The 26,088-nt window shown below is 48.2% G+C and overlaps 1 protein-coding gene across 1 annotated transcript in view; it reads left to right on the forward strand.

Annotated features, from left to right (window-relative positions):
* The first annotated feature begins 114 nt into the window (after window positions 1-114).
* LOC126194010 (uncharacterized) overlaps window positions 115-26,088 on the forward strand; it is a 595,904-nt gene continuing 569,930 nt past the window's right edge. The window contains exon 1 of the mRNA XM_049932733.1: window positions 115-2,773. Coding sequence (XP_049788690.1) covers window positions 179-2,773 — 2,595 coding nt within the window. The 5' untranslated portion in view covers window positions 115-178. The remainder of the gene's footprint in view (window positions 2,774-26,088) is intronic.

A 26,088-nucleotide genomic window follows, 5' to 3' on the forward strand; every position in this document is an offset into this window, starting at 1 on the left:
AAGCGGCGAAGGGAGCGACGAGGAGGAAGAGCGGCGCGACGGCGAGGGTGCGCGCGCAGCGGCGGCGCCAGGTGCGCCATCGACGGCGGCGTCGGCGGCAGTCGGCCGCGGGAGCCCGACGCGAGCGGACGCGCACCAGCATGGCGGCGCGCCGCCGGAGCGCTACACCAGCCTCGTCATGATAACGCAGGACGCGCCGCAGCAGTCGGTCAGTGTGGTCACGAGCGAGACGACGACGCTAGTCCCGGCGGGCGCCGCCCCCGCCTCCGGGGGCGGGGGCGACGTGGTGGTGAGACACACCAACTGGGAGGAGCAGGCCGCCGCGGCCGCCGCCGCCTCCGGGCTCGCCGGCTACTTCACCCTCACGCTGGAGGCGGGCCCGCGCTCGGCATCGCCCTCTGCGAGGCGGCCGCTCGTCACCAAGACGCTGGCGGAGCCCGCCCCCGCGCCGGAGGACGGCAGCCCGGCGCGCCAGCAAGAGGACGACGTGGTGCACGTGGTGACCGGCGGCGACACCCTCTCGGCCGTCGTCTGCCTAGAGGAGGGCCTCGCCGACGACGACTCGTGGGTGGAGGAGGTGGGCGACCGCGACGAGGACGAGTTCGCGACGTCGACGGCCTCGGAGGGGGACGACGCGGACGACTCATCGTGCGACGAGTCCGGCGCGGCGGTCAGGTCGGCGACGTCGTACTCGGACCGCGAGGAAGAGCTGCGCGGCTACCACCGCTCCGCCATCGACTTCACCCTCCACACCATCGTCGAGGAGAGCTGCGAGGAGAGCGAAGTGGAGCACGCGTCGCGCAACGGGGCCGGTTCGGGGCGCAAGTCGCGCCCCACTTCCGCCTCGGAACTGGAGAAGTACTTCTTCTTTCGGCTGGGCAACGGCGCGCCGGTCAACCCCGGCGGGGGCGGCGGTGGGGGCGGTCGAGAGCTGGACTCCATGTCGGACACCTGCAGCTCCATCTACAGCGAAGGGCTAGAGTCTCTGGGAGGCGGCGAAGACGGCGGCGGGGGGCCCGGAAGTCCGAGGGACGACGCCGACGCGGACGAGCTGGCGGCGCTGGCGTCCTCGCGGCTCGAGAAGTACTTCCTGACCGGCTTCATGGGGTTCATGGGGCCGTCCGGAGAGGGCGCCGGCGACTCGGACGGCAGCGGCAGCGTCGGCAGCGACAGCGAGGGCCGCCCGTCGCCCGAGCAGCGCCGCAAGAGGCTGGTGACGCGCGCCAGGAGGGGCCACCAGCTGTCTGTCCAGCAGATGGCCAGCCCCTCGCAGCAGCAGCAACAGCAGCAGCAGCACGACGTGACGCCGGAGCTGTCGTGCGGGGAAGCGCCGCCCTTCTCCGCCACCGAAGACTCGTCCAGCACGGAGACCGAAGGCTTGAGCGGCAGCCTGGGCGCGCACGACGACACCGTCACCACCTTCGATCGGCCCGACGGCCAGTTCGACACCGTCAAACGCAAGAAGAAGCGCCGCAGCAGCGGCTGCCCGTCCCCGGCCGTGGAGGAACCGCCGCAGACGTCCGTCTCCACTCCGCCCTCCGCGTCGCTGGACGCCACTGCCGCGACCACCACCACCGCCGCCGGCGGCAACAACAGGGAATCCTCGGAAGACGAGGACGGCGCCAAGACGCCTCAGCCCGAATTCCTGCTGCTGCCCTCCGACCTGTCGGCGTCGCGCAACAAGCAGCACAGCCGGGACAGCGGCTTCATCGGCAGCTGCGACGACCTGCTGAAGGAACAGCGCACCAGCAGCGACTCTAGCAGCGCCGGCGGCAGCGATGCGCCGGCACAGACCGCCACAGAGACGGCCGCCACCTGCGAGACCGCCACGGCCAACAAGGAAGAACCGTCCCCGATCCAGACGCCGTCCGCAGACAGTGACTCCGCCCGCAGAGTGCTCGCCGACTCGGCCGCGCCGGCGTCGGACGAGAAGGCGTCCCAGCCGGCACCGCCACCGCCGGCCACTTCGCTCACCCGTAAGGACAGCTTCAACAACTGGAGCTCCGACGAGGAGACCAACCTGATGATGTCCAAGATGCGCGCCTTCTTCAAGACGATGGTGGCGGCGGCGGGCGCCAACAGCTCGGGGAGGGTGACGGGCGCGACGTCGACGTCGACGCCGCAGGCTAGCCCCGGAGTGCGACCGCGCTCCAAGCCGCCGCAGCTGGTCTACTTCGAGAACGAGCTGACGCGCCTCATGAAAACCGTACCCGGCATCCGCGACGACCAGGTGCGCGAGATTGTCGAGTACCTGAGCAGCGAGGACACGTGGAGTGACTCGTACGACTCGAGCGACTACACCAGCTCGGACCTGGAGGCGCAGCACGAGCACCACCTGCACCACCGCCACCAGTACCATCCCTACGCGTACCAACCTGCGGCGCCTCCCGGCTCGCCGGCGGCCAGGAGCGACCTGCAGGAGCAGATCTCGGCCAGTTGCCGACAGATCATCAACAAGTTCGACACGGCCGGCCCCGGAGATGACGGCCTATCCGCCGCCTCCGACAGGGACCGCACTCTCGGAGGCGCCGCGGGCGTCGACGACGGCGGCGGCATCGCCAAAGACAACGCGCTCGTCTACCAGAAACTGGTGGCGTCTTTCTCCAAGATGGCCAGCAACGACGCCGGATCGGCTGCCGCCCCCGGGGGCGGCTACGCCGCTGCCGGATTCGGCGGTCCCGTCGGTGCGGCAGGGGGCGTGCCCGGCGTCGCTGGAGGCGGCGTCGGATCTGCCAGCAGCACTCCGCACAGCTCGCCCCCGCTCTTCGCCAAGGTTAGTTACGCTCGCTGCTGCCTGCTGCGCTCCCAGCAATCGAAATTCACTGTCATAAATTTTTGATTTTATCCATACTGGATGAGAGGTCGTGGTTGTGAAAGTCAATCTTAAAAAATATATCGGCTCAACCACTTGAGTCGCCTAGATGCAAAACTGTCCATGTTCTCCATAACCGGTTTTGAGAAAAAGTGGAAAAACTGTTTTCACTGGGTAATTACAAACTGCCCTACACTGTATGTTGTATACATCAGTATGGATTAGTACAAAACCATTTCGGCTATTGAAAAAAAAAATCAGGAACTCAATGCATGTAAGATATAAGCAAAATAAAAATGGACTTGGACAGTTTTGCATCTGACGTTGCAGATGGCCACTTTTGCGTACAACAGAAATGTACATAGACAGTTTTGAACCTGACTAGTTATACATGAGGAGAGGATATAGGGTGAACATAAAACTGTGTATTGAGTTTCAATTTCTTTTAATATTTCTGAAGGTACGTGGTGTAACAACTGACAAACTGCAATCCACTTAATACATCATATCAGGAACAATGTCTTCATCTTCTCCCGCTAGGCATTCTGATTCAACTGATGCCTCTGACCCGCTGGAACCTAGTAATGTCATGTACCACGACAGGGGTTCACGTTCCCTCCAGGACTCACCATAGTGTTTCTCGAGGAGTTTTGAAACATCCTCCAGTTTCTTTTCATTAATAGGAACAAACGTGTTTGTAATGCAGCTCGAGTTTATGTGTCCTAAGTGTTTCCCACGTTTGCATACGGACACTGGTAGGTTGATTTCAGAATTATAATTAGGCTCCCCTTGGACTTTTATAGCATTCTGAGAATGTGTATAACTTTCAGAATAAACAGCTGTAAGAGACCACACAAGTACAATGTTTACACGCTTATGGTAGCCATCTTGCATTACAGTCACATGACCCCAGCCTTCAATGCGATTTGTCAAAAGGGACAAGGCAAGTTTTGCACCCAACTTACTGATGGACATGGACAGTTTTGAATCTAACCACACTTTTCGTGAGCTGTTTTCCATAGGACATGCAGAGCTTTGAGCATAAATAGCATTTCAAGCATGTGTAAAATGTCATGCTCTACAATCCAGAGTTGCCAACTCAATTTTTTTTAAAAGTGGACATTGACAGTTTTGCATCTAACCGACTCACTTGTTTATAGTGTACAACACTAAGATTGACGCGTTTCGGAAGTCAAGATTCCAACATCAGAATAATAAAAAGTAAAAGTACCTATTAAAACTCGCTAAAATGGACATGCACCAGGCACAATAACATAGATGTTATTGTTGTGGTCTTCAGTCCTGACACTGGTTTGATGTAACTCTCCATGCTGCTCTATCCTGTGCAAGCTTCTTCATCTCCCAGTACCTACTGCAGCCTACATCCTTCTGAATCTGCTTAGTGTATTCATCTCTTGGTCTCCCTCTACGATTTTTACCCTCCACGTTGCCCTCCATTGCTAAATTTGTGATCCCTTGATGCCTCAGAATATGCCCTACCAACCGATCCCTTCTTCTAGTCAAGTTGTGCCACAAACTCCTCTTCTCCCCAATCCTATTCAGTACCTCCTCATTAGTTACGTGATCTACCCATCTAATCTTCAGCAGTCTTCTGTAGCACCACATTTCGAAAGCTTCTATTCTCTTCTTGTCCAAACTATTTATCGTCCGTGTTTCACTTCCATACATGGCTACACTCCATACAAATACTTTCAGAAACGACTTCCTGACACTTAAATCTATACTCGATGTTAACAAATTTCTCTTCTTCAGAAACGCTTTCCTTGCCATTGGCAGTCTACATTTTATATCCTCTCTACTTCGACCATCATCAGTTATTTCGCTCCCCAAATAGCAAAACTCCTTTACTACTTTAAGTGTCTCATTTCCTAATCTAACTCCCTCAGCATCACCCGATTTAAATCGACTACATTCCATTATCCTTGTTTTGCTTTTGTTGATGTTCATCTTATATCCTCCTTTCAAGACGCTCTCCATTGCGTTCAACTGCTCTTCCAAGTCCTTTGCTGTCTCTGACAGAATTACAATGTCATCGGCGAACCTCAAAGTTTTTATTTCTTCTCCATAGATTTTAATACCTACTCCGAATTTTTCTTTTGTTTCCTTTACTGCTTGCTCAATATACAGATTGAATAACATCGGGGACAGACTACAAATCTGTCAGACTCCCTTCCCAACCGCTGCTTCCCTTTCATGCCCCTCGACTCTTATAACTGCCATCTGGTTTCTGTACAAATTGTAAATAGCCTTTCGCTCCCTGTATTTTACCCCTGCCACCTTCAGAATTTGGAAGAGAGTATTCCAGTCAACATTGTCAAAAGCTTTCTCTAAGTCTACAAATGCTAGAAACGTAGGTTTGCCTTTCCGTAATCTATTTTCTAAGATATGTCATACGGTCAGTGTTGCCTCACGTGTTCCAACATTTCTACGGAATCCAAACTGATCTTCCCCGAGGTCGGCTTCTATCAGTTTTTGCATTCGTCTGTAAAGAAATCGCGTTAGTATTTTGCAGCTGTGACTTATTAAACTGATAGTTCGGTAATTTTCACATCTGTCAATACCTGCTTTCTTTGGGATTGGAATTATTATATTCTTCTTGAACTCTGAGGATATTTCACCTGTCTCACACATCTTGCTCACCAGATGATAGAGTTTTGTCAGGACTGGCTCTCTCAAGGCTCTCAGTAGTTCTAATGGAATTTTGTCTACTCCCGGGGCCTTGTTTCGACTCAGGTCTTTCAGTGCTCTGTCAAACTCTTCACGCAGTATCTTATCTCCCATTTCATCTTCATCTACATCCTCTTCCATTTCCATAATACTGTCTTCAAGTACATTGCCCTTGTATAGACCCTCTATATACTCCTTCCACCTTTCTGCTTTCCCTTCTTTGCTAAGAACTGGGTTTCCATCTGAGCTCTTGATATTCATACAAGTGGCCCTCTTTTCTCCAAATGTCTCTTTAATTTTCCTGTAGGCAGTATCTATCTTGCCCCTAGTGAGATAAGCCTCTACATCCTTACATTTGTCCTCTAGCCATCCCTGCTTAGCCATTTTGCACTTCCTGTCGATCTTATTTTTGAGACGTTTGTATTCCTTTTTGCCTGCTTCATTTACTGCGATTTTATATTTTCTCCTTTCATCAATTAAATTCAATATTTCTTCTGTTACCCAAGGATTTCTACTAGCCCTCGTCTTTTTACCTACTTGATCCTCTGCTGCCTTCACTACTTCATCCCTCAAAGCTACCCATTCTTCTTCCACTGCATTTCTTTCCCCCATTCTTGTCAATTGTTCCCTTATGCTCTCCCTGTAACTCTGTACAACCTCTGGTTTAGTCAGTTTATCCATCTCCTTAAATTCCCACCTTTTTGCAGTTTCTTCGGTTTTAAGCTACAGTTCATAACAAATAGATTGTGGTCAGAGTCCACATCTGCCCCTGGAAATGTCTTACAATTTAAAACCTGGTTCCTAAATCTCTGCCTTACTATTATATAATCTATCTGATACCTTCTAGTATCTCCAGGATTCTTCCATGTATACAACCTTCTTTTATGATTCTTGAACCAAGTGTTAGTTATGCTTAAGTTATGCTCTGTGCAAAATTCTACCAGACGGCTTCCTCTTTCATTTCTTAGACCCAATCCATATTCACCTACTATTTTTCCCTCTCTCCCTTTTCCTACTCTCGAATTCCAGTCACCCATGACTATTAAATTTTCGTCTCCCTTCACTACCTCGATAATTTCTTTTATCTCATCATACATTTCATCAATTTCTTCATCATCTGCAGATCTAGTTGGCATATAAACTTGTACTACTGTGGTAGGCATGGGCTTCGTATCTATCTTGGCCACAATAATGCGTTCACTATGCTGTTTGTAGTAGCTTACCCGCACTCCTATTTTTTTATTCATTATTAAACCTACTCCTGCATTACCCCTATTTGATTTTGTATTTATAACCCTGTATTCACCTGACCAGAAGTTTTGCTCTTCCTGCCACCGAACTTCACTAATTCCCACTATATCTAACTTCAACCTATCCATTTCTCTTTTTAAATTTTCTAACCTACCTGCCCGATTAAGGGATCTGACATTCCACGCTCCGATCCGTAGAACGCCAGTTTTCTTTCTCCTGATAACGACGTCCAAAAGAGGAGTCCCCGCCCGGAGATCCGAATGGGGGACTATTTTACTTCCGGAATTTTTTACCCAAGAGCTGCATGCCCTCGGGAAAAATTACGGCTGTAGTTTCCCCTTGCTTTCAGCCGTTCGCAGTACCAGCACAGCAAGGCCGTTTTGGTTAGTGTTACAAGGCCAGATCAGTGAATCATCCAGACTGTTGCCCCTGCAACTACTGAAAAGGCTGCTGCCCCTCTTCAGGAACCACACGTTTGCCTGGCCTCTCAACAGATACCCCTCCGTTGTCGTTGCACCTACGGTACGGCTATCTGTATCGCTGAGGCACGCAAGCCTCCCCACCCACGACAAGGTCCATGGTTCATTGGGGGGGGGGGGGGGGGTGAAAGTTTGTAACATCACGGAATCACCTTGTATATGTTTGCGCGATCCAAGAATAAACGTTCTTGTAATCTCTTCACGCTGTTTGCTACTGTTGTCGTTTGGTTGTTTCTGTTCTCGACTTTAAAAGCTGTACTTGTTGATTTCTGGTTGATCAGTGAGAACAAAACTGAATGGCGCATCGGAACTCATTCGGGCCCTCGCCCTTCTCATGCAGTGCTCTTACCGTGAGTCAGCCATGTATGCATCTCATTCCGACTTAAAGCTTCGATGTGCAAGTACCTACCTCGTACATTTAGCACAGCAACGAGTCACGTAATGTTTAATGTGTGTTTTCTGTAGTCAAGTGGCCACTGCAGTAGGGGTTTTGGGCTTTCGCTCATAATCTTATAAATTATAACCTATCGTAAGTGGTGGTGTTTGTGCATTTATTTTTAAGTGTCTGGGAAGCATAAAATGATAATGTAAATTCATTAAAGTGTGATTATAGCTATGTTTTATGCTAGTGTGTGATATTGTCCGTGCGGTTCTAGGCGCTACAGTCTGGAGCCGAGCGACGGCTACGGTCGCAGGTTCGAATCCTGCGTCGGGCATGGATGTGTGTGATGTCCGTAGGTTAGTTAGGTTTAAGTAGATCTAAGTTCTAGACGACTGATGACCTCAGAAGTTAAGTCGCATAGTGCTCAGAGCCATTTTTTGTGATATTGTCGTCAGTAAAGGTGCAAGAGAGCTCAGCTCATTTGGAAGCAGAGTTTGGTGTGGTATGGACACAATGTTTTTCTGTTCGATAAATGACAGTAGTTTCACATTTGTTCGAAAAGAGAAAAGACTGTGTCTGATGGAGAAGCTAGAAATTCATCTACAGAATTTTACTAAAAAACAATATCCTCTCAAACAACAGTCATACATGTTGTACAACGAGGCAGACAGCTAAGACTCCATCAAACCTTTTCTCTTCAGTTCGTACTGGGTTTCACACATCTGTGACTTTAAGTAATTCCAGTGGGAAACAATCGTACGTGGCTTCTGCTTTTCTTTTTCAAAGTAGTGCCACCATTTTCAAAGTAGTGCCACCAACATTACCACAGAAGCATAAGCTGTTTGCGAATACGCTTTGCTCATTCAAAGTCTTGAACCACCTAAAATATTAATTTCCGAACATTGATTCACTATCTCAAAATACTGATCAGCAGCCTACCTTCTGTGAAATTTGAACGCAAGTACTTTTCCCCCCTTTTTCCCCACACTGAAGAACGTTATGTTGTTGTTGTGGTCTTCAGTCCTGAGACTGGTTTGATGCAGCTCTCCATGCTACTCTCTCCTGCGCAAGTTTCTTTATCTCCCAGTACCTACTGCAACCTACATCCTTCTGAATCTGCTTAGTGTATTCATCTCTTGGTCTCCCTCTACGATTTTTACCCTCCACGTTGCCCTCCATTGCTAAATTTGTGATCCCTTGGTGCCTCAGAATATGCCCTACCAACCGATCCCTTCTTCTGGTCAAGTTGTGCTACAAACTCCTCTTCTCCCCAATCCTATTCAGTATCTCCTCATTAGTTATGTGAGCTACCCATCTAATCTTCAGCATTCTTCTGTAGCACCACATTTCGAAAGCTTCTATTCTCTTCTTGTCCAAACTATTTACCGTCCATGTTTCACTTCCATACATGGCTACACTCCATACATATACTTTCAGAAATGACTTCCTGACACTTAAATCTATACTCGATGTTAACAAATTTCTCTTCTTCAGAAACGCTTTCCTTGCCATTGCCAGTCTACATTTTATATCCTCTCTACTTCGACCATCATCAGTTATTTTGCTCCCCAAATAGCAAAACTCCTTTACTACTTTAAGTGTCTCATTTCCTAATCCAATACCCTCAACATCACCCGACTTAATTCGACTACATTCCATTATCCTCGTTTTGCTTTTGTTGATGTTCATCTTATATCCTCCCTTCAAGACACCATCCATTCCGTTCAACTGCTCTTCCAAGTCCTTTGCTGTCTCTGACAGAATTACAATGTCATCGGCGAACCTCAAAGTTTTTATTTCTTCTCCATGGATTTTAATACCTACTCCGATTTTTTTTTGTTTCCTTTACTGCTTGCTCAATATACAGTTTGAATAACATCGGGGAGAGGCTACAACCCTGTCTTACTCCCTTACCAACCACTGCTTCCCTTTCATGTCCCTAGACTCTTATAACTGCCATTTTCCATTCAGTTGTTCGGTGACGATGATGATTGGTTTGTGGGGCGCTCAACTGCGTGGTCATCAGCGCCCGTAGAAAGTCTCAAATTTACACAGTCCAATTTCTACACTGTCCAATGTAGCCACTGTCACGAATGATGGTGGTGACGATGAGGATCCCGTTGGGATGCACGGCATATGTCAGTGCGACATTCAAACTGTTCCGACACTGCAGTGAGCGTGTCTCAGCTCCTGTTATGCGATGTCTAAAAGTCCACTCATTTTTGTTGCTAACGGAGGCACATAAGCAGGGTCTTTTATAAACCCTCACGAGAAATAATTTCATACAGGCAAGTCCGGTGACTATGGAGGCCAGTAATGTAAGGCTGAATCATTTGGTTCAAAAATGGTTCAAATGGCTCTGAGCACTATGGCACTTAACATCTGAGGTCATCAGTTCCATAGAACTTAGAACTACTTAAACCTAAGTAACCTAAGGACATCACACACATCCATGCCCGAGGCAGGATTCGAACCTGCTACCGTAGCGGTCGCGCGGTTCCAGACTGAAGCGCCTAGAACCCCTCGGCCTCACTGGCCGGCGAATCATTTGATGCAGTGTGACCGATCCATCGTTCGGTAATCCATTGATTTAAAAATTCCCGCACTTCCACATCCCAGTGTGGCGGAGCCTCATACTGTTGGTAAATGATGTCGTTCGCTCAGTCTCCAACTCTGGGAAAAGAAAGTTTTCAAGTATATCTCAATACGTGCCTCCTGTAACAGTGTTCTCGGCAAAGAAAAATAGACCATACACCTTTACCCTTGAAACTGCATAAAACACATTAAATTTTGGAGAGACCCTCTCATGTTGTACTACTTCGCGTGGTTGTCCTGTACCCCGTTTTGTCACATTATGACTGCTCACCTTTCCGTTTAAATGGAATGTTGCCTCCTCACTAAACACTAAGAGTGGAAGAAAACCGTCATCCTCCATCTTGCCAAGAACGAAATTACAGAACTCGACACGTTGTTGTTTATCACCTTCACAAAAAGCTTGCAGTAGCTGAATTTTTTATGGTTTCATGTGTAGACGTCGACGCAACACACGCCAGACGGACATCAGAGGCATTTTGAGCTTTCGAGTTGTTCGGCAAACGGATTTCTGCGGACTCCCTGTGAAACTATGGCGGATGCGTTCGACGTCTGTGTCAGACGCTCTGGGACGTCCCGGAGATTTGTGTTTACACAAACAACCTGTTTCTCGGAATTGTTCATGCCGTCGTCTAACGCTCTGTGGTGTAGGAGGAGCCACACCATACCTAGTACGAAAGTCACGCTGAACAGTTATTACTGACCCACACTGCGCAAAACTTAGAACACAAAACGCTCTCTATTGTCCCGACACCACTTTTACTAGAACTGAAGTGGGAGCACACTGCTGTTACCTAGCGGGAACCATGTAATACTCTATAGCTTGCTCTTTCCAATAGTACGTTGTTCACGCACATATCTCAAGTAACATAGCGGCTATGATTTGTTTAAATTAGATGATTTTTTTATACATCCTGTACTCGTACAATGTCTTTTGACAAGATTCCAAATTTTTTTCTGGGTTCGGCCTTGCACTGTGGAAATGAAGGAAAGGAACGTCAGTATGACGGTCGTGTTTTTATGCCACAGTGGGCCAACGGATAGAAGTGAGCTGGTTGTACCGAGACACATACGTAGATGCGCACTATTTCAGACTTTACGTCTGATACATTTACAGATGCCTAGAAATATTATTACTAATGCGGCTGTGCATTGTAAGCATCAGGGAAGCGCTGTACCAATCATCGCTCTGGCAGGCGTATTGTATTGTATTGTATGTTAACCGGGTACCTAGAAACGACGGAAAGGCTCCGTCCCCGCCGCAGCCGCAGTGGTCCACAACCCCACGACGATTACCGCAGTCCACTTCACCCCTGCGCCTCCCCATACCGAACCCACGGTTATTGTGCGGTTCGGCCCACGGTGGACCCCCCCCCCTCCCCCCCTCTCAGGGAATATCTCACACCAGACGAGTGTAACCCCTATGTTTGCGCGGTAGAGTAATGGTGGTGTACGCGTACGTGGAGAACTTGTTTGCGCAGCAATTGCCGACATAGTGTAACTGAGGCGGAATAAGGGGAACCAGCCAGCATTCGCCGAGGCAGATGGAAAACCGCCTAAAAACCATCCACAGACTGGCCGGCTCACCGGACCTCGACACAAGTCCGCCGGGCGGATTCGTGCCGGGGACCAGGCGCTCCTTCCAGCCCGGAAAGCCGTGCGTTACACTGCACGGCCAACCAGCTTTTAAAGTATTTGTAAGAACTAATCGTCGTGCATTCAAAAATGTTCAAATGTGTGTGAATTTCTAAGGGACCTAACTGGTGAGGCCATCGGTCCTTAGATTTACACACTACTTAAACCAACTTAACGCTAACGACAACACGCACACACACACACACACACACACACACACACACACACACACTGAACCCTGATTTATTTTCAAAGAATATTCTTAAGAATTTATTTTATTTACTAGCGATTCATCAAGAACATTAACACATTTAATCACACTATGTAAACCGAGCGAGGTGGCGCAGTGGTTAGACACTGGACTCGCATTCGGGAGGACGACGGTTCAATCCCGCGTCCGGCCATCCTGATTTAGGTTTTCCGTGATTTCCCTAAATCGCTCCAGGCAAATGCCGGGATGGTTCCATTCAAAGGGCGCGGCCGACTTCCTTCCCTAATCTGATGAGACCGATGGCCTCGCTGTCTGGTCTCCTTCCCCAAACCAACCAACCAACCAACCACACTATGTAAGCATGGATGTAGTTGCCAGGGAGTAACTGATGAAATCATAACCAAATTCCTTTTAACAAATAGGAATTTTATGCACTTTAATAGTGCCTAAAAGCATTTTTTAAAAGAAACAGATGTAAAATTATAATCAGAAAGCACCCTCTAAATATCAAAGTTTTGACTGCATGGGCTTTCGGGCAGAGAATCTTGTCGCTCCCTTTTGACACGGCCGTAGTTACGACCGCTCACAACAGCCTCTGAAAGACTACACTGCTGCAAATCTGCCACACCAGATAACTTTAAACTAAGAGTTTTAACAATTTACACAAGCACACAAACTATGCACCCCCCGTAGGAGGGGTCGAAATAGTACAAAACACTAACAATTAAAATATTAACCTTTACACCGAAGGTGCAACTTGGTTTTTAACTTCCAAGAAAAGTCCTACAGTGAAAGGGTGACAACTTTATATACTAAAATGATCATTTAAATAAAAGCCCATGAAATGCAATCTTAAATAAAATTCTACGAGGATGGCCAAACAATAGTTAAGATGCTCTACAGTACAGAGATACCGCCTCTAAACATCATAGGCAATAATATCAAAGTTTCCAAGGATCAAAACATATTTCAGGTATCAGACTCTAACTGCCTAACAAATGCGGACGAGAGACAGACTAGCAAGCTCGGGACAAGAGACTGACCCAAACTGACCGACTGGCGAGCTCATGGCGCCCCTTAAATACACGTGAACAGACAACCTTTCCCCTTTCCCACCAGAGGGAGACACCAAAGCTGCGAATGCCACAGCGGCGCCACCGCTAGAAACGGAGGGCGACTGCTTCACACTACGCGCTCTTCAAAACAGCAGTTTTTACCACGGCTCACTCTCTCTCTCTCTCTCTCTCTCTCTCCCTCTCACACACACACACACACACACGCCCGAGGGAGGACTCGCACCTCCGGCGGGAGGGCCCGCACGATCAGTGACACGCGCCTCTAACCGCGCGGCCACTCCGAGCGCCCGTCATGCGCTCGCTCTTTAAGTGCAGGGTAAGTGCTGCAGAGGTCGATGGCACTCTCGTTTTGATACTGTACGCATTGCCAGTCGACGCTGAACGTAAATAAATGTAACGTATTGTGCATAAATAGAAGATCCACTACTGTTCCATTACGGTGTAGGCGACAAATCACCAGAAACAGTAACTACCGTAAAATACCTAAGAGTTACCATCCGGAGCGCCCTGATATAGGACGACCTCATAAAACAAATTGTACGATAAACGAATGGCATACTCAGATTCATTGGCAGAATCTTAACGAAATTTAATTCGTACATGAAAGAAGTGGCTAACAAAACACTCCTTCGACCGATTGTTGAGTGTTGCTCATTACACTACTGGCCATTAAAATTCCTACACAACGAAGATGACGTGCTACAGACGCGAAATTTAGGCGACAGGAAGAAGATGCTGTGATATGCAAATGATTAGCTTTTCAGAGCATTCGCACAAGGTTGGCGCCGGTGGCGACACCTACAACGTGCTGACATGAGGAAAGTTTCCAACCGATTTCTCATACACAAACAGCAGTTGACCGGCGTTGCCTGGTGAAACGTCGTTGTGATGCCTCATGTAAGGAGGAGAAATGCGTACCATCACGTTTCCCACTTTGATAAACGTCGGATTGTAGCCTATCGCGATTGCGGTTTATCGTATCGCGACATTGCTGCTCGCGTTGGTCGAGATCCAATGTTAGCAGAATATGGAATCGATGTTGTTCAGGAGGATGATACGGAACGCCGTGCTGGATCCCAACGGCCTCGTATCACTAGCAGTCGAGATGACAGGCATCTTATCCGCATGGCTGTAACGGATCGTACAGCCACGTCTCGATCCCTGAGTCAACAGATGCGGACGTTTGCAAGACAACAACCATCTGAACGAACAGTTCGACGTCGTTTGGAGCAGCATGGACTATCAGCTCGGATACCATGGCTGCGGTTACCCTTGACGCTGCATCACAGACAGGAGCAACTGCGATGGTGTACTCAACAACGAACCTGGGTGCACGAATGGCAAAACGTCATTTTTTCGGATGAATCCAGGTTCTGTTTACAGCATCATGATGGTCGCATCCGTGTTTGGCAACATGGCGGTGAACGCACATTGGAAGAGTGTATTCGTTATCGCCATACTGGCGTATCACCTGGCGTGATGGTATGGGGTGCCATTGGTTACACGTCTCTGTCACCTCTTGTTCGCATTGACGGCACTTTGAACAGTGGACGTTACATTTCAGATGTCTTACGACCCGTGGCTCTACCCTTCATTCGATCCCTGCGAAACCGTACATTTACGCAGGATAATGCACGACCGCATGTTGCAGGTCCTGTACGGGCCTTTCTGGATACAGAAACTATTCGACTGCTGCCCTGGCCAGCACATTCTCCAGATCTCTCACCAACTGAAAACGTCTGGTCATGGTGGCCGAGCAACTGGCTCGTCACAATACGCCAATCACCACTCTTGATGAACTGTGGTATCGTGTAGGAGCTGCATGGGCAGCTGTACCTGTACACGCCATCCAAGCTCTGTTTGACTCAATGCCCAGGCGTATCAAGGCCGTTACTACGGCCAGAGGCGGTTGTTCTGGGTATAATATATTTGTCCAATGAATACCCGTTTATCATCTGCATTTCTTCTTGGTGTAGCAATTTTAATGGCCAGTAGTGTAGTATGGGACTCTTACCAAGTTAGTTTAATTCAAGGAACGGTGAAGATCGCACGAAGAGCGTCGCGTTTTGCACACCACTTCGTCAGCGTAAGAGCGCTTCGGAGCTGCACAACAAAATCTGTTGACAGACGCTACAAGAGAGGCTCTTTCATCACGCAGAGGCTTATAGATGTGAGCCCAAGAACAGTCAGGCAACATGTAATTTCCTCCTACAAAATTCTCCCGAAATGGCACCAGCGAGAAAATACGGGAATTTAGAGCTAACACAGTGGCTTGCCGACAGTCGTTCGCACACGCCATTAGCGGATGCAACAGGAAATGGAGGCTCAGATAGAGATACTGGAAGCAACCTGGGCCACAACCTGTAAGGTGGCTTGCGGAGTGAATATGTAGAAGAGTGAGTCCGTGACGTTAGTTCACAGTGTCGCAATGTAGCCTGTGGGACACGACAGGTTTTATGGACCGTTGAGTCACAGCGCGTCGTGTGTGGCCGTGCCGGATGCCTGGCGAACCGTGGTCATCGGAGTTCGCTCTGGCGACAGTAAAACCAGGTGGTCGCTGTGATAACGTGATGGGTCTGGGAGTGTTTTCCCTCATTTCGGCTCCAGCCATCAGTCTTGACCGCTGCAGAACGAATGCGACTCCATTTAGACTAGTGGTTCCCAACCCAGTCTGGCAAGACGACGCTCCCAGCTTGAACCGCTATAGAGATTTTAAAACGCCTGTTGTGTGTCTGTTCTGGCACCCATCAAGCTAATTTATCTGTCAATCTTTGCATTTTTGTGCAAAGACGTTTGAAGCTCAATGATTGTATACTCTACAGAATCACACGTCACTGAATAACATGTCCCGTGTAACAGGTATTGCTGGCTAAAGAGATGAACATTAAGATTAGACAGTACAGGGTTATTCATAAGAACAGAAACATATCAATGTTTCGATGTAGTGGCGTAGTTGCACTAGGGTATAGGCGTATCAGAACATGTAGACAAATCACACATTCCATGTTGGCGCATCTTGTTAGTTAGCGCATGCAGATAGGCAAGCCAGTAGAAAGATTTCCAAAGCCGGCTACTTTCGCATCTCCTTGGCATTCTGTGTCAGCGGCTTCAACGAATTCGCTCCCCATATTGATGTTTACCTCGTCAGAAACGGTACTCAAACCGAGCACCTTCAGCGTGAGTTACAAAACTCCGAGAGGTGCTCTATCCCATGTTACGTGTCCAATTTTTGTGTATTTCTTGTAGGTTACGCGCAGTCGTCTTCTGAAGTCTGGGATTTATTTACAATGACCGTCTATATGTGAGCACATGCAATACTTACAGAATCATACAGTATTTCCCGAAACATAAGTAACCGTCGTCTTGTGCGTTGTTTTGCTTATTCGTCGTCGAAATGCAAATATGGAGTTTCAGTGAAGTGATTAAAACATAGTTCGTGGCAACGATCTACACTGAAGAGCCAAAGAAACTGGTACACCTGCCTAATATCGAGTAGGGCCCACGCGAGTACGTAGAAGTGTCGGAACACGACGTGGCATGGGCCTGACTAATGTCTGAAGTAGTGCTGGAGAGAACTGACACGATGAATCCTGCAGGGCTGTCTATAAATCGCTAAGACAACGAGGGGATGGAGATGTCTTCTGGACACCTGGACGTTACAAGGCTTCCCAGATATGCTCAATAATGTTCGTGTCTGGGAAGTTTTTAATCTCAGAAGAGTGTTCCTGGAGCCTCTCTGTAGCAATTCTGGACGTGTAGGGTGTCGCATTGTCCTGCTAGTATTGTCCAGGTCCGTCGGAATGGAGAATCGACATGAATGCATGCAGGTGATCAGACAGGACGCTTGCGTACGTGTCACCTCTCAGTGTCCTATGTAGACGTAGTAGGAGTCCATTTTACTCCAACTGCACACGCCCCACACCATTACAAAGCCTCCACCGGCTTGAACAGCCCCCTTCTGATATGCACAGTGCACGGATTCATGAGGTTGTCTCCATACCCGTTCACGTCCATCCGCTCGATACAATTTGTCTCGTCCGACAAGGCAACATATTTACAGTCATCAACAGTCCAATGTCGGTGTTGTCGGGCTCAGGCGAGGCGAGAACCGTTGTGTTGTGCAGTCATCAAGGGTGCACGAGAGGGCCTTCGCCTCCGAAAGCCGATATCGATGACGTTTCGTTGAATGGTTCGCACGCTGTCACTTGTTGATGACGCAGCATTAAAACCTGCACCAATTTGCGGAAGGGTTGCACTTCTGTCACGCTGAACGCTTCTCCTCAGTCGTCATTGGTCCCATTCTTGCAGGATTTTTTTCCGGCCGCAGTGATGTCGGAGATTTGATGGTTTACCATATTCGTGATATTCACGGTACACTCGTAAAATGGTCGTTCGGGAAAATCCCCACTTCCTCGCTACCTCGAAGATGCTGTGTCCCATCACTCGTGCGCCGACTGTAACACCACGTTCAAACTCACTTAAATTTTGATAACCTGCTTTTGTAGCAGCAGTAACCGATCTAACAACTGCCTGTCATACAGGTGTTGCCGACCGCAGCCCCCTGTTCTGTCTGTTTTATCTCTGTGATGGATACGGATGCCTACACCAGTTTCTTTGGCGCTTCAGTGTATTTGATGTGACCACTGTGGCTTTTGTTATTAGGCTCGACAGTGCAGGTACACCGAAAATTATGTAAGATGTTGCATGATGTAAGAAATGTTCCTGTATCACTGCTTCAAACATCGATTGATTTATTATATTACTTTAATTGTATGTTATTATATTTATAATAACGTCTATGGCGTGAACTGTCAAAAACGTTACAGGACATAACTACAATGTTGTTGTCGTGGTCTTCGTTCCAGAGACTGGTTTAATGCAGCTGTCCATGCTACTCTATCCTGTGCAAGCTTCTTCATCTCCCAGTACCTACTGCAACGTACATCCTTCTGAATCTGCTTAGTGTATTCATCTCTTGGTCCCCCTCTACGAGTTTTACCCTCCACGCTTCCCTCCAGTACTAAATTGGTGGTCCCTTGATGCCTCAGAACGTGTCCTACCAACCGATCCCTTCTTTTAGTGAGGTTGTGCCACAAATTCCTCTTCTCCCCAATTCTATTCAGTACCTCCTCATTAGTGACGTGATCTTCCCATCTAATCTTCAGCACTCTTCTGTAACACCATATTTCTAAAGCTTCTATTCTCTTCTTGTTTAAACTATTTATCGCCTTTGTCTCGTTTCCATACATGCCACAATCCGTACAAATACTTTCAGAAAAGACTTCCTGACAAACAAATTTCTCTTCTTCAGAAAAGCTTTTCTTGCCATTACCAGTCTACATTTTATATCCTCTCTACTTCGACCATCATCAGTGATTTTGCTCCCCAGATAGCAAAACTCATCTACTATCTTAAGGGTCTCATTTCCTAATCTAATTCCTACAGTATCATCTAATTCGACTGCATTCCATTATCCTCGTTTTCACCTTACATCCTCCTTTCAAGACACTGTCCATTCCGTTCAACTGCTCTTCCAGGTCCTTTGCTATCTCTGACAGAATTACAATGTCATCCGCAAACCTCAAAGTCTTTACTTCCTGTCCATGGATCTTAATTCCTACTCCAAATTTTTCTTTTGATTTCTTTACTGCTTGCTCAATATACAAATTGAATAACGTCGTTCCCAACCACTGCTTCCCTTTCGTGCCCCTCGGCTCTTATAACTGCCATCTTTTTTCTGTACAAGTTGCAAATGGCCTTTCGCTCCCTGTATTTTACCCCTGTCACCTTCAGAATTTGGAAGAGAGTGTTCCATTCAACATCACAAATGCGAAGTGTAGACACATCCCACATTAATGTCCAGTACTAAGTGTCCGGACACTTTTGAACCCATAGTATATGTTGTAAACGCGTGGTCCTCTCCTTCTTTTCCTGCTTTACTTGTCACACTGATATTTCGTGTTCACGAACGCATCCCCGTTTCGCGTATCTTCTTTCATTACTTTATCCATGTTTTACAACTTGCTCCACTCGGTTTCACTAGAAGAAAAAGACAAACGGCGGTCACACTATCTCAGTTTTTTTCCTCAACTCTTATATATCCTTCACTTGGCTAGTGTGTCGTGATGTTTTCGTCATCCGCGAGATGATTGTCTCCTCGCAGCACCATGGTCCAATTGCGCTGATGCTCCGTGACTAAGGATTTCAGTACCAACGGCACGGCGTGCTCTACCAAAGAAGGAGAATCGTTATCCTTATTGTCGACAGACTGTCTTGCGTCCAGTGGTACTTTTCTCACAGTTAGTTCTATTGATGATCGTCCCGTTTTCATGTGGATCCGAAAAAGGAAAAACGATTAGCCTTTGTAACCATGATAAAGCCTCGTTGTTCTCGTCCCGAGGGAAAGTGATTGTTAGCGTCCGCTAGCTGCTGCCGGCTCACCTGGAACTTTAATGAGGGGACGGAACTGGTAACGGAAATCGCAGCTGATTCATTCCCAACAGGCCGTGCAGTTTCCCCTTCGCCCTTTCATAACCGCGAGAACACCGCTTCAGAGCTCGTGGCGTCTATTAAAACGCCAGGACAATGATTCACGGCGAACTGTTGAGTAAAATCATTCGTAGTGAAGTCAGGCGTCTTACGTCACGAAAAACACCGCCAATCTAACAACGTACGTAGTAAAGTCGTCTACAGTGCGTGACAAAATACTTAGATACAAAAATAACACTTAAGTGTCTTCATGTCGTGTCAGCAAAACTAAGTCGACGAGGGAGAGAATCCGACATAATTGGCACGACAGTGGAGTAGGAAACAGATTGTCTCTACATCTACATCCATACTCCGCAAGACACCTGACGGTGTGTGGCGGAGGGTACCTTGAGTGCCTCTATCGGTTCTCCCTTCTATTCCAGTGTCGTATTGTTCGTGGAAAGAAAGATTGTCGGTATGCCTCTGTGTGGGCTCTAATCTCTCTGATATTATCCTCATAGTCTCTTCGTGAGACATACGTAGGAGGGAGCAATACACTGCTTAGCTCCTCGGTGAAGGTATGTTCTCAAAACTTCAGCAAAAGCTCGTACCGAGCTACTGAGTGTCTCTCTTGCAGAGTCTTCCACAGGAGTTTCTGTCATCTCCGTAACGCTTTCGCGATTACTAAATGATCCTGTAACGAAGCGCGCTGCTCTCCGTTGGATCTTCTCTCTCTCTCCTATCAACTCTATCTGGTACGGACCCCACACCGGTGAGCAGTATTCAAGCAGTGGGCGAACATGTGTACTGTAACCTACTTCCTTTGTTTTCGGACTGAATTTCCTTTGGATTCTTCCAATGAATCTGAGTCTGGCATCTGCTTTACCGACGATCAACTTTATATGATCATTCCATTTTAAATCACTCCTAATGCCTACTCCCAGATAATTGTAGCTAAATGATGAAGGATCTTTCTTTCTATGTATTCGCAGCACATTACATTAGTCTACATTGAGATTCAATTGCTATTCCCTGCACCATGCGTCAATTCGTTGCAGATCCTCCTGCATTTCAGTACAATTTTCTATTGTTACAACCTATCGATATACCACAGCATCATCCGCAAAAAGCCTCAGTAAACTTCCAATGCTATCCACAAGCTCATTTATATATATTGTGAATAGCAACGGTCCTACAGTACTCCCCTGTGGCACACCTGAAATCACTCTTACTTCGGAAGACTTCTCTCCATTGAGAATGACATGCTGCCTTCTGTTATCTGGGAACTATTCAATCCAGTCACACAATTGGTCTGATAGTCCATATGTTGTTAGTTTGTTCATTAAACGACTGTGGAGATCCGTATCAAACGCCTTGCGGAAGTCAAGAAACACTGCATCTACCTGGGAACCCGTATCTATGGCCCTCTGAGTCTCGTGGACGAATAGCGCGAGCTGGGTTTCACACGATCGTCTTTTTCGAAATCCATGCTGATTCCTTCAGAGTAGATTTCTAGTCTCCAGAAAAGTCATTATACTCGAACATAATACACTCCTGGAAATGGAAAAAAGAACACATTGACACCGGTGTGTCAGACCCACCATACTTGCTCCGGACACTGCGAGAGGGCTGTACAAGCAATGATCACACGCACGGCACAGCGGACACACCAGGAACCGCGGTGTTGGCCGTCGAATGGCGCTAGCTGCGCAGCATTTGTGCACCGCCGCCGTCAGTGTCAGCCAGTTTGCCGTGGCATACGGAGCTCCATCGCAGTCTTTAACACTGGTAGCATGCCGCGACAGCGTGGACGTGAACCGTATGTGCAGTTGACGGACTTTGAGCGAGGGCGTATAGTGGGCATGCGGGAGGCCGCGTGGACGTACCGCCGAATTGCTCAACACGTGGGGCGTGAGGTCTTCACAGTACATCGATGTTGTCGCCAGTGGTCGGCGGAAGGTGCACGTGCCCGTCGACCTGGGACCGGACCGCAGCGACGCACGGATGCACGCCAAGATCGTAGGATCCTACGCAGTGCCGTAGGGGACCGCACCGCCACTTCCCAGCAAATTAGGGACACTGTTGCTCCTGGGGTATCGGCGAGGACCATTCGCAACCGTCTCCATCAAGCTGGGCTACGGTCCCGCACACCGTTAGGCCGTCTTCCGCTCACGCCCCAACATCGTGCAGCCCGCCTCCAGTGGTGTCGCGACAGGCGTGAATGGAGGGACGAATGGAGACGTGTCGTCTTCAGCGATGAGAGTCGCTTCTGCCTTGGTGCCAATGATGGTCGTATGCGTGTTTGGCGCCGTGCAGGTGAGCGCCACAATCAGGACTGCATACGACCGAGGCACACAGGGCCAACACCCGGCATCATGGTGTGGGGAGCGATCTCCTACACTGGCCGTACACCACTGGTGATCGTCGAGGGGACACTGAATAGTGCACGGTACATCCAAACCGTCATCGAACCCATCGTTCTACCATTCCTAGACCGGCAAGGGAACTTGCTGTTCCAACAGGACAATGCACGTCCGCATGTATCCCGTGCCACCCAACGTGCTCTAGAAGGTGTAAGTCAACTACCCTGGCCAGCAAGATCTCCGGATCTGTCCCCCCATTGAGCATGTTTGGGACTGGATGAAGCGTCGTCTCACGCGGTCTGCACGTCCAGCACGAACGCTGGTCCAACTGAGGCGCCAGGTGGAAATGGCATGGCAAGCCGTTCCACAGGACTACATCCAGCATCTCTACGATCGTCTCCATGGGAGAACAGCAGCCTGCATTGCTGCGAAAGGTGGATATACACTGTACTAGTGCCGACATTGTGCATGCTCTGTTGCCTGTGTCTATGTGCCTGTGGTTCTGTCAGTGTGATCATGTGATGTATCTGACCCCGGGAATGTGTCAATAAAGTTTCCCCTTCCTGGGACAATGAATTCACGGTGTTCTTATTTCAATTTCCAGGAGTGTATGTGTTCCAAAATTCTACAACTGATTTCTAGGAAGAACGTCAACACGAATGTGTGGAATAATATAGTGAGGCAGTTTTTCTCGTTTAAGTCGTGAGAAGGCCACATTTAGCATTGGTCTGTTTACTCTGTTAAGCAGAAGGACACGTATATGTCATAGGCACAGATATTGGGTTGGTGCATAACTGTGTTGCGTTTTTCCGAAAGGTTAATAAACACAACAGACACATATAACAGATATTTTAATTATCAATAATACATTCTTCTGCAGTATTTGCAATAGCCTCCAACGCTGGGGTAACTTTTCGATTCCGAGCTGTAGAAATCACGTACTTTCTAGACGAAGAACTGGTCGTATTCGGAGAGCATATCCATCCGTGAAGAAAGTTCCTTGAAGGTTGTTCGATAGAGAGCGGAAAAGGCGAAAGTCTGAGGGCGCAAGATCAGGTTAGTGAAGTGAGTGCCGAATGACTTCCCAGCCCAACTCCTGTATAGTGCTTTCTGCCAGTCTAGCAGAATGCGGGCGGGCGTTAAGGTGGAGTAGCATCGTTTCATGCGGTCTTCCTGGTCGTTGTTCTTGATATCGTTTGCATCACGCCTCATTTGTTGACAATAAATGTCAGCAGTGATGGTTAGAGCTCGCGGATGCAAATCGTAGTACTCCGTACCGTCGCTGTTCCACCAGATGCATAACGCTATCTTTTATGGATGCGTGCAGCCCTTTGTACGGGGGGTCGCTGCTTCGTTCAAATCCAACTGTGACTTCCATTTCTTTACGTTAGCATAAAGATACCATTTCTCGTCTGCAATAACGGTACAGGGTAGGAATGGTCGGTGTTGTTCGCGAGGCAATTGGTAACGAGCAAGCAAAGGTGCACATATGGTCATACATCGATTATTATTATGATTATTATTATTACACTACTGTCCATTAAAACTGATACACCAAGAAGAAATGCAGATAATAAATGGGTATTCATTGGACAAATATATTATACTAGAACTGACACGTGATTACATTTTCACGCAATTTGGGTGCATAGATCCTGAGAAATCGGTACTGAGAACAACCACCTCTGGCCGTAATAACGGTCTTGATACGCCAGGGCACCGAGTCAAACAGAGCTTGGATGGCGTGTACAGGTACAGCTGCCCATGTAGCTTCAACAAGATACCACAGTTCATCAAGAGTAGTGACTGGCGTATTGTGACGAGCCAGTTGCTCGCCCACCATTGACCAGACGTTTTCAGTTGGTGAGAGATCTCGATAATGAGCTGGCCAGGGCAGCAGTCGAACATTTTCTGTATTCAGAAAGGCCCGTACAGGACCTGCAACATGCGGTCGTGCATTACCCTGCTGAAATTTTGCAGTGCGAACAAGAGGTGACCGAGACGTGTAACCAATGACACCCCATACCATCACGCTGGGTGATACGCAAGTATGGCGATGACGAATACACGCTTCCAATGTGCGTTCACCGCGATGTTGCCAAACAGGGATGCGACCTTCATGATGCTACAAACAGAACCTGGATTCATCCGAAAAAATGACTTTTTGCCATTCGTGCACCCAGGTTCGTCGTTGAGTACACCATCGCAGTCGCTCCTGTCTGTGATACAGAGTCAAGGGTAACCGCAGCCATGGTCTCCGAGCTGATAGTCCATGCTGCTGCAAACGTCGTCGAACTGTTCGTGCAGGTGGTTGTTGTCTTGCAAACGTCCCCATCTGTTGGCCCAGGGATTGAGACGTGGCTGCACGATCCGATACAGCCATGCGGATAAGATGCCTGTCATCTCGACTGCTAATGATACGAGGCCGTTGGGATACAGCACGGCGTTCCGTATTGGCCTCTCGAACCCACCGATTCCATATTCAGCTAACAGTCATTGGATCTCGACCAACGCGAGCAACAATGTCGCGAAACGATAAACCGCAATCGCGATAGGCTACAATCCGACCTTTATCAAAGTTAGAAACGTGATGGTACGCATTTCTCCTCCTTACATGAGGCATCACAACAACGTTTCACCAGGCAACACCGGTCAACTGCTGTTTGTGTACGAGAAATGGGTTGGAAACTTTCCTCATGTCAGCACGTTGTAGGTGTCGCCACCGGCACCAACCTTGTGTGAATGCTCTGGAAAGCTAATCGTTTGCATATCATTTGCATATCTTCCTTTGGGTTAAATTTCGCGTCTGTAGCACATCTTCGTGGTGTAGCAATTTTAATGGCCAGTAGTGTACAAATCAAAAATTACAATTTTGGAATAAACCCCTACCACCCGGAATACCAACGTGCAAAACAAAAAAGCTACGAATAATGCACCAACCTGATAAATGCCGTTCACGAAAGCATTCTTCTAGGATCTCTCACTTCATATTTTCACTGGAGTCCACGTTTGTCCCCGTACATCCTTAAATTACGAAATCCAATTTAGTCATGTTTTATTTTATTAAAATTGATTACCTTTCTCGGCTTTGCAGTCGTCGTCAGATTTAATGATTACAGCAGCGAGACATAGGCGCGTAGACAATACAAGTGTGAACTCCCTGATTTCGTAATACTTTAATGTGAGTAAAATTAATGTGTGCGAGTGTGACCGCATTATGATGGACAGAATCGCAATGGTTTGATAGCTTCATAGGGCAAGGAGATAATTTATCGCTGTGGCACAGAAATGGCGGTTCCTATCAGTGAAATTTTGTTTTTATGGCTTTGCCTCATGTTGCGTAATAACCAGAGTTCAAGATATATGCGTGAAAAAATGCCACGACATGCATGAAGTTTTAATACATTTACTCTTTATTACACTCCTACAATCAAATCAACAAAAAGAAACGCCTGACACCTGGCAGCAGACGAAACTGCGGCGCGCAAAAGGCTGTAGGCGAAAACAATAGCCGTCTATAGTAGAGATGGGTAGTTCGCGAACGAACGAGTGCAAAGGAACGGTTCACCAAGATGAACGAAAGGACCGAGGAACTAATTCCAAGGAACGATAGGTTCATAGTTCGGTCGCGGCGGTCTACTTATAGTTCCCGGGAACGAAGAACGATCGGTTCATAGTTCACTTCGGTCGCGGCGGTCTACTTATAGTTCCCGGGAACGAGGAACGATCGGTTCATAGTTCACTTCGGTCGCGGCGGTCTACTTATAGTTCCCGGGAACAAGGAACGATCGGTTCATAGTTCACTTCGGTCGCGGCGGTCTACTTATAGTTCCCGGGAACGAGGAACGATCGGTTCATAGTTCACTAGTTCACTTCGGTCGCGGCGGTCATTTCGGGGCAGTTCTCGTTCCAGCCTCGGTCGCACGCTCGTCTCAGTCTCGGTCTCCCTCGGCCGCACTCGTCGTTCTTCGCATGACCACCTGTATCAGTTCCACTGCCGACTGCTCCTATTTAGTTCAGTATTCAGTTGTTCGTTTCGTTCACTGCGCTCGCCTATTTTACATGTGTTCCAAACTGTTCTTACACTTCGTTCTAGCTATTAAGCGTCCACGACCGGTAATCAAAAAGTAT

This window comes from Schistocerca nitens, chromosome 1 (genome assembly GCF_023898315.1).
Source record: "Schistocerca nitens isolate TAMUIC-IGC-003100 chromosome 1, iqSchNite1.1, whole genome shotgun sequence".
In the NCBI taxonomy this organism is placed as follows: domain Eukaryota; kingdom Metazoa; phylum Arthropoda; class Insecta; order Orthoptera; family Acrididae; genus Schistocerca; species Schistocerca nitens.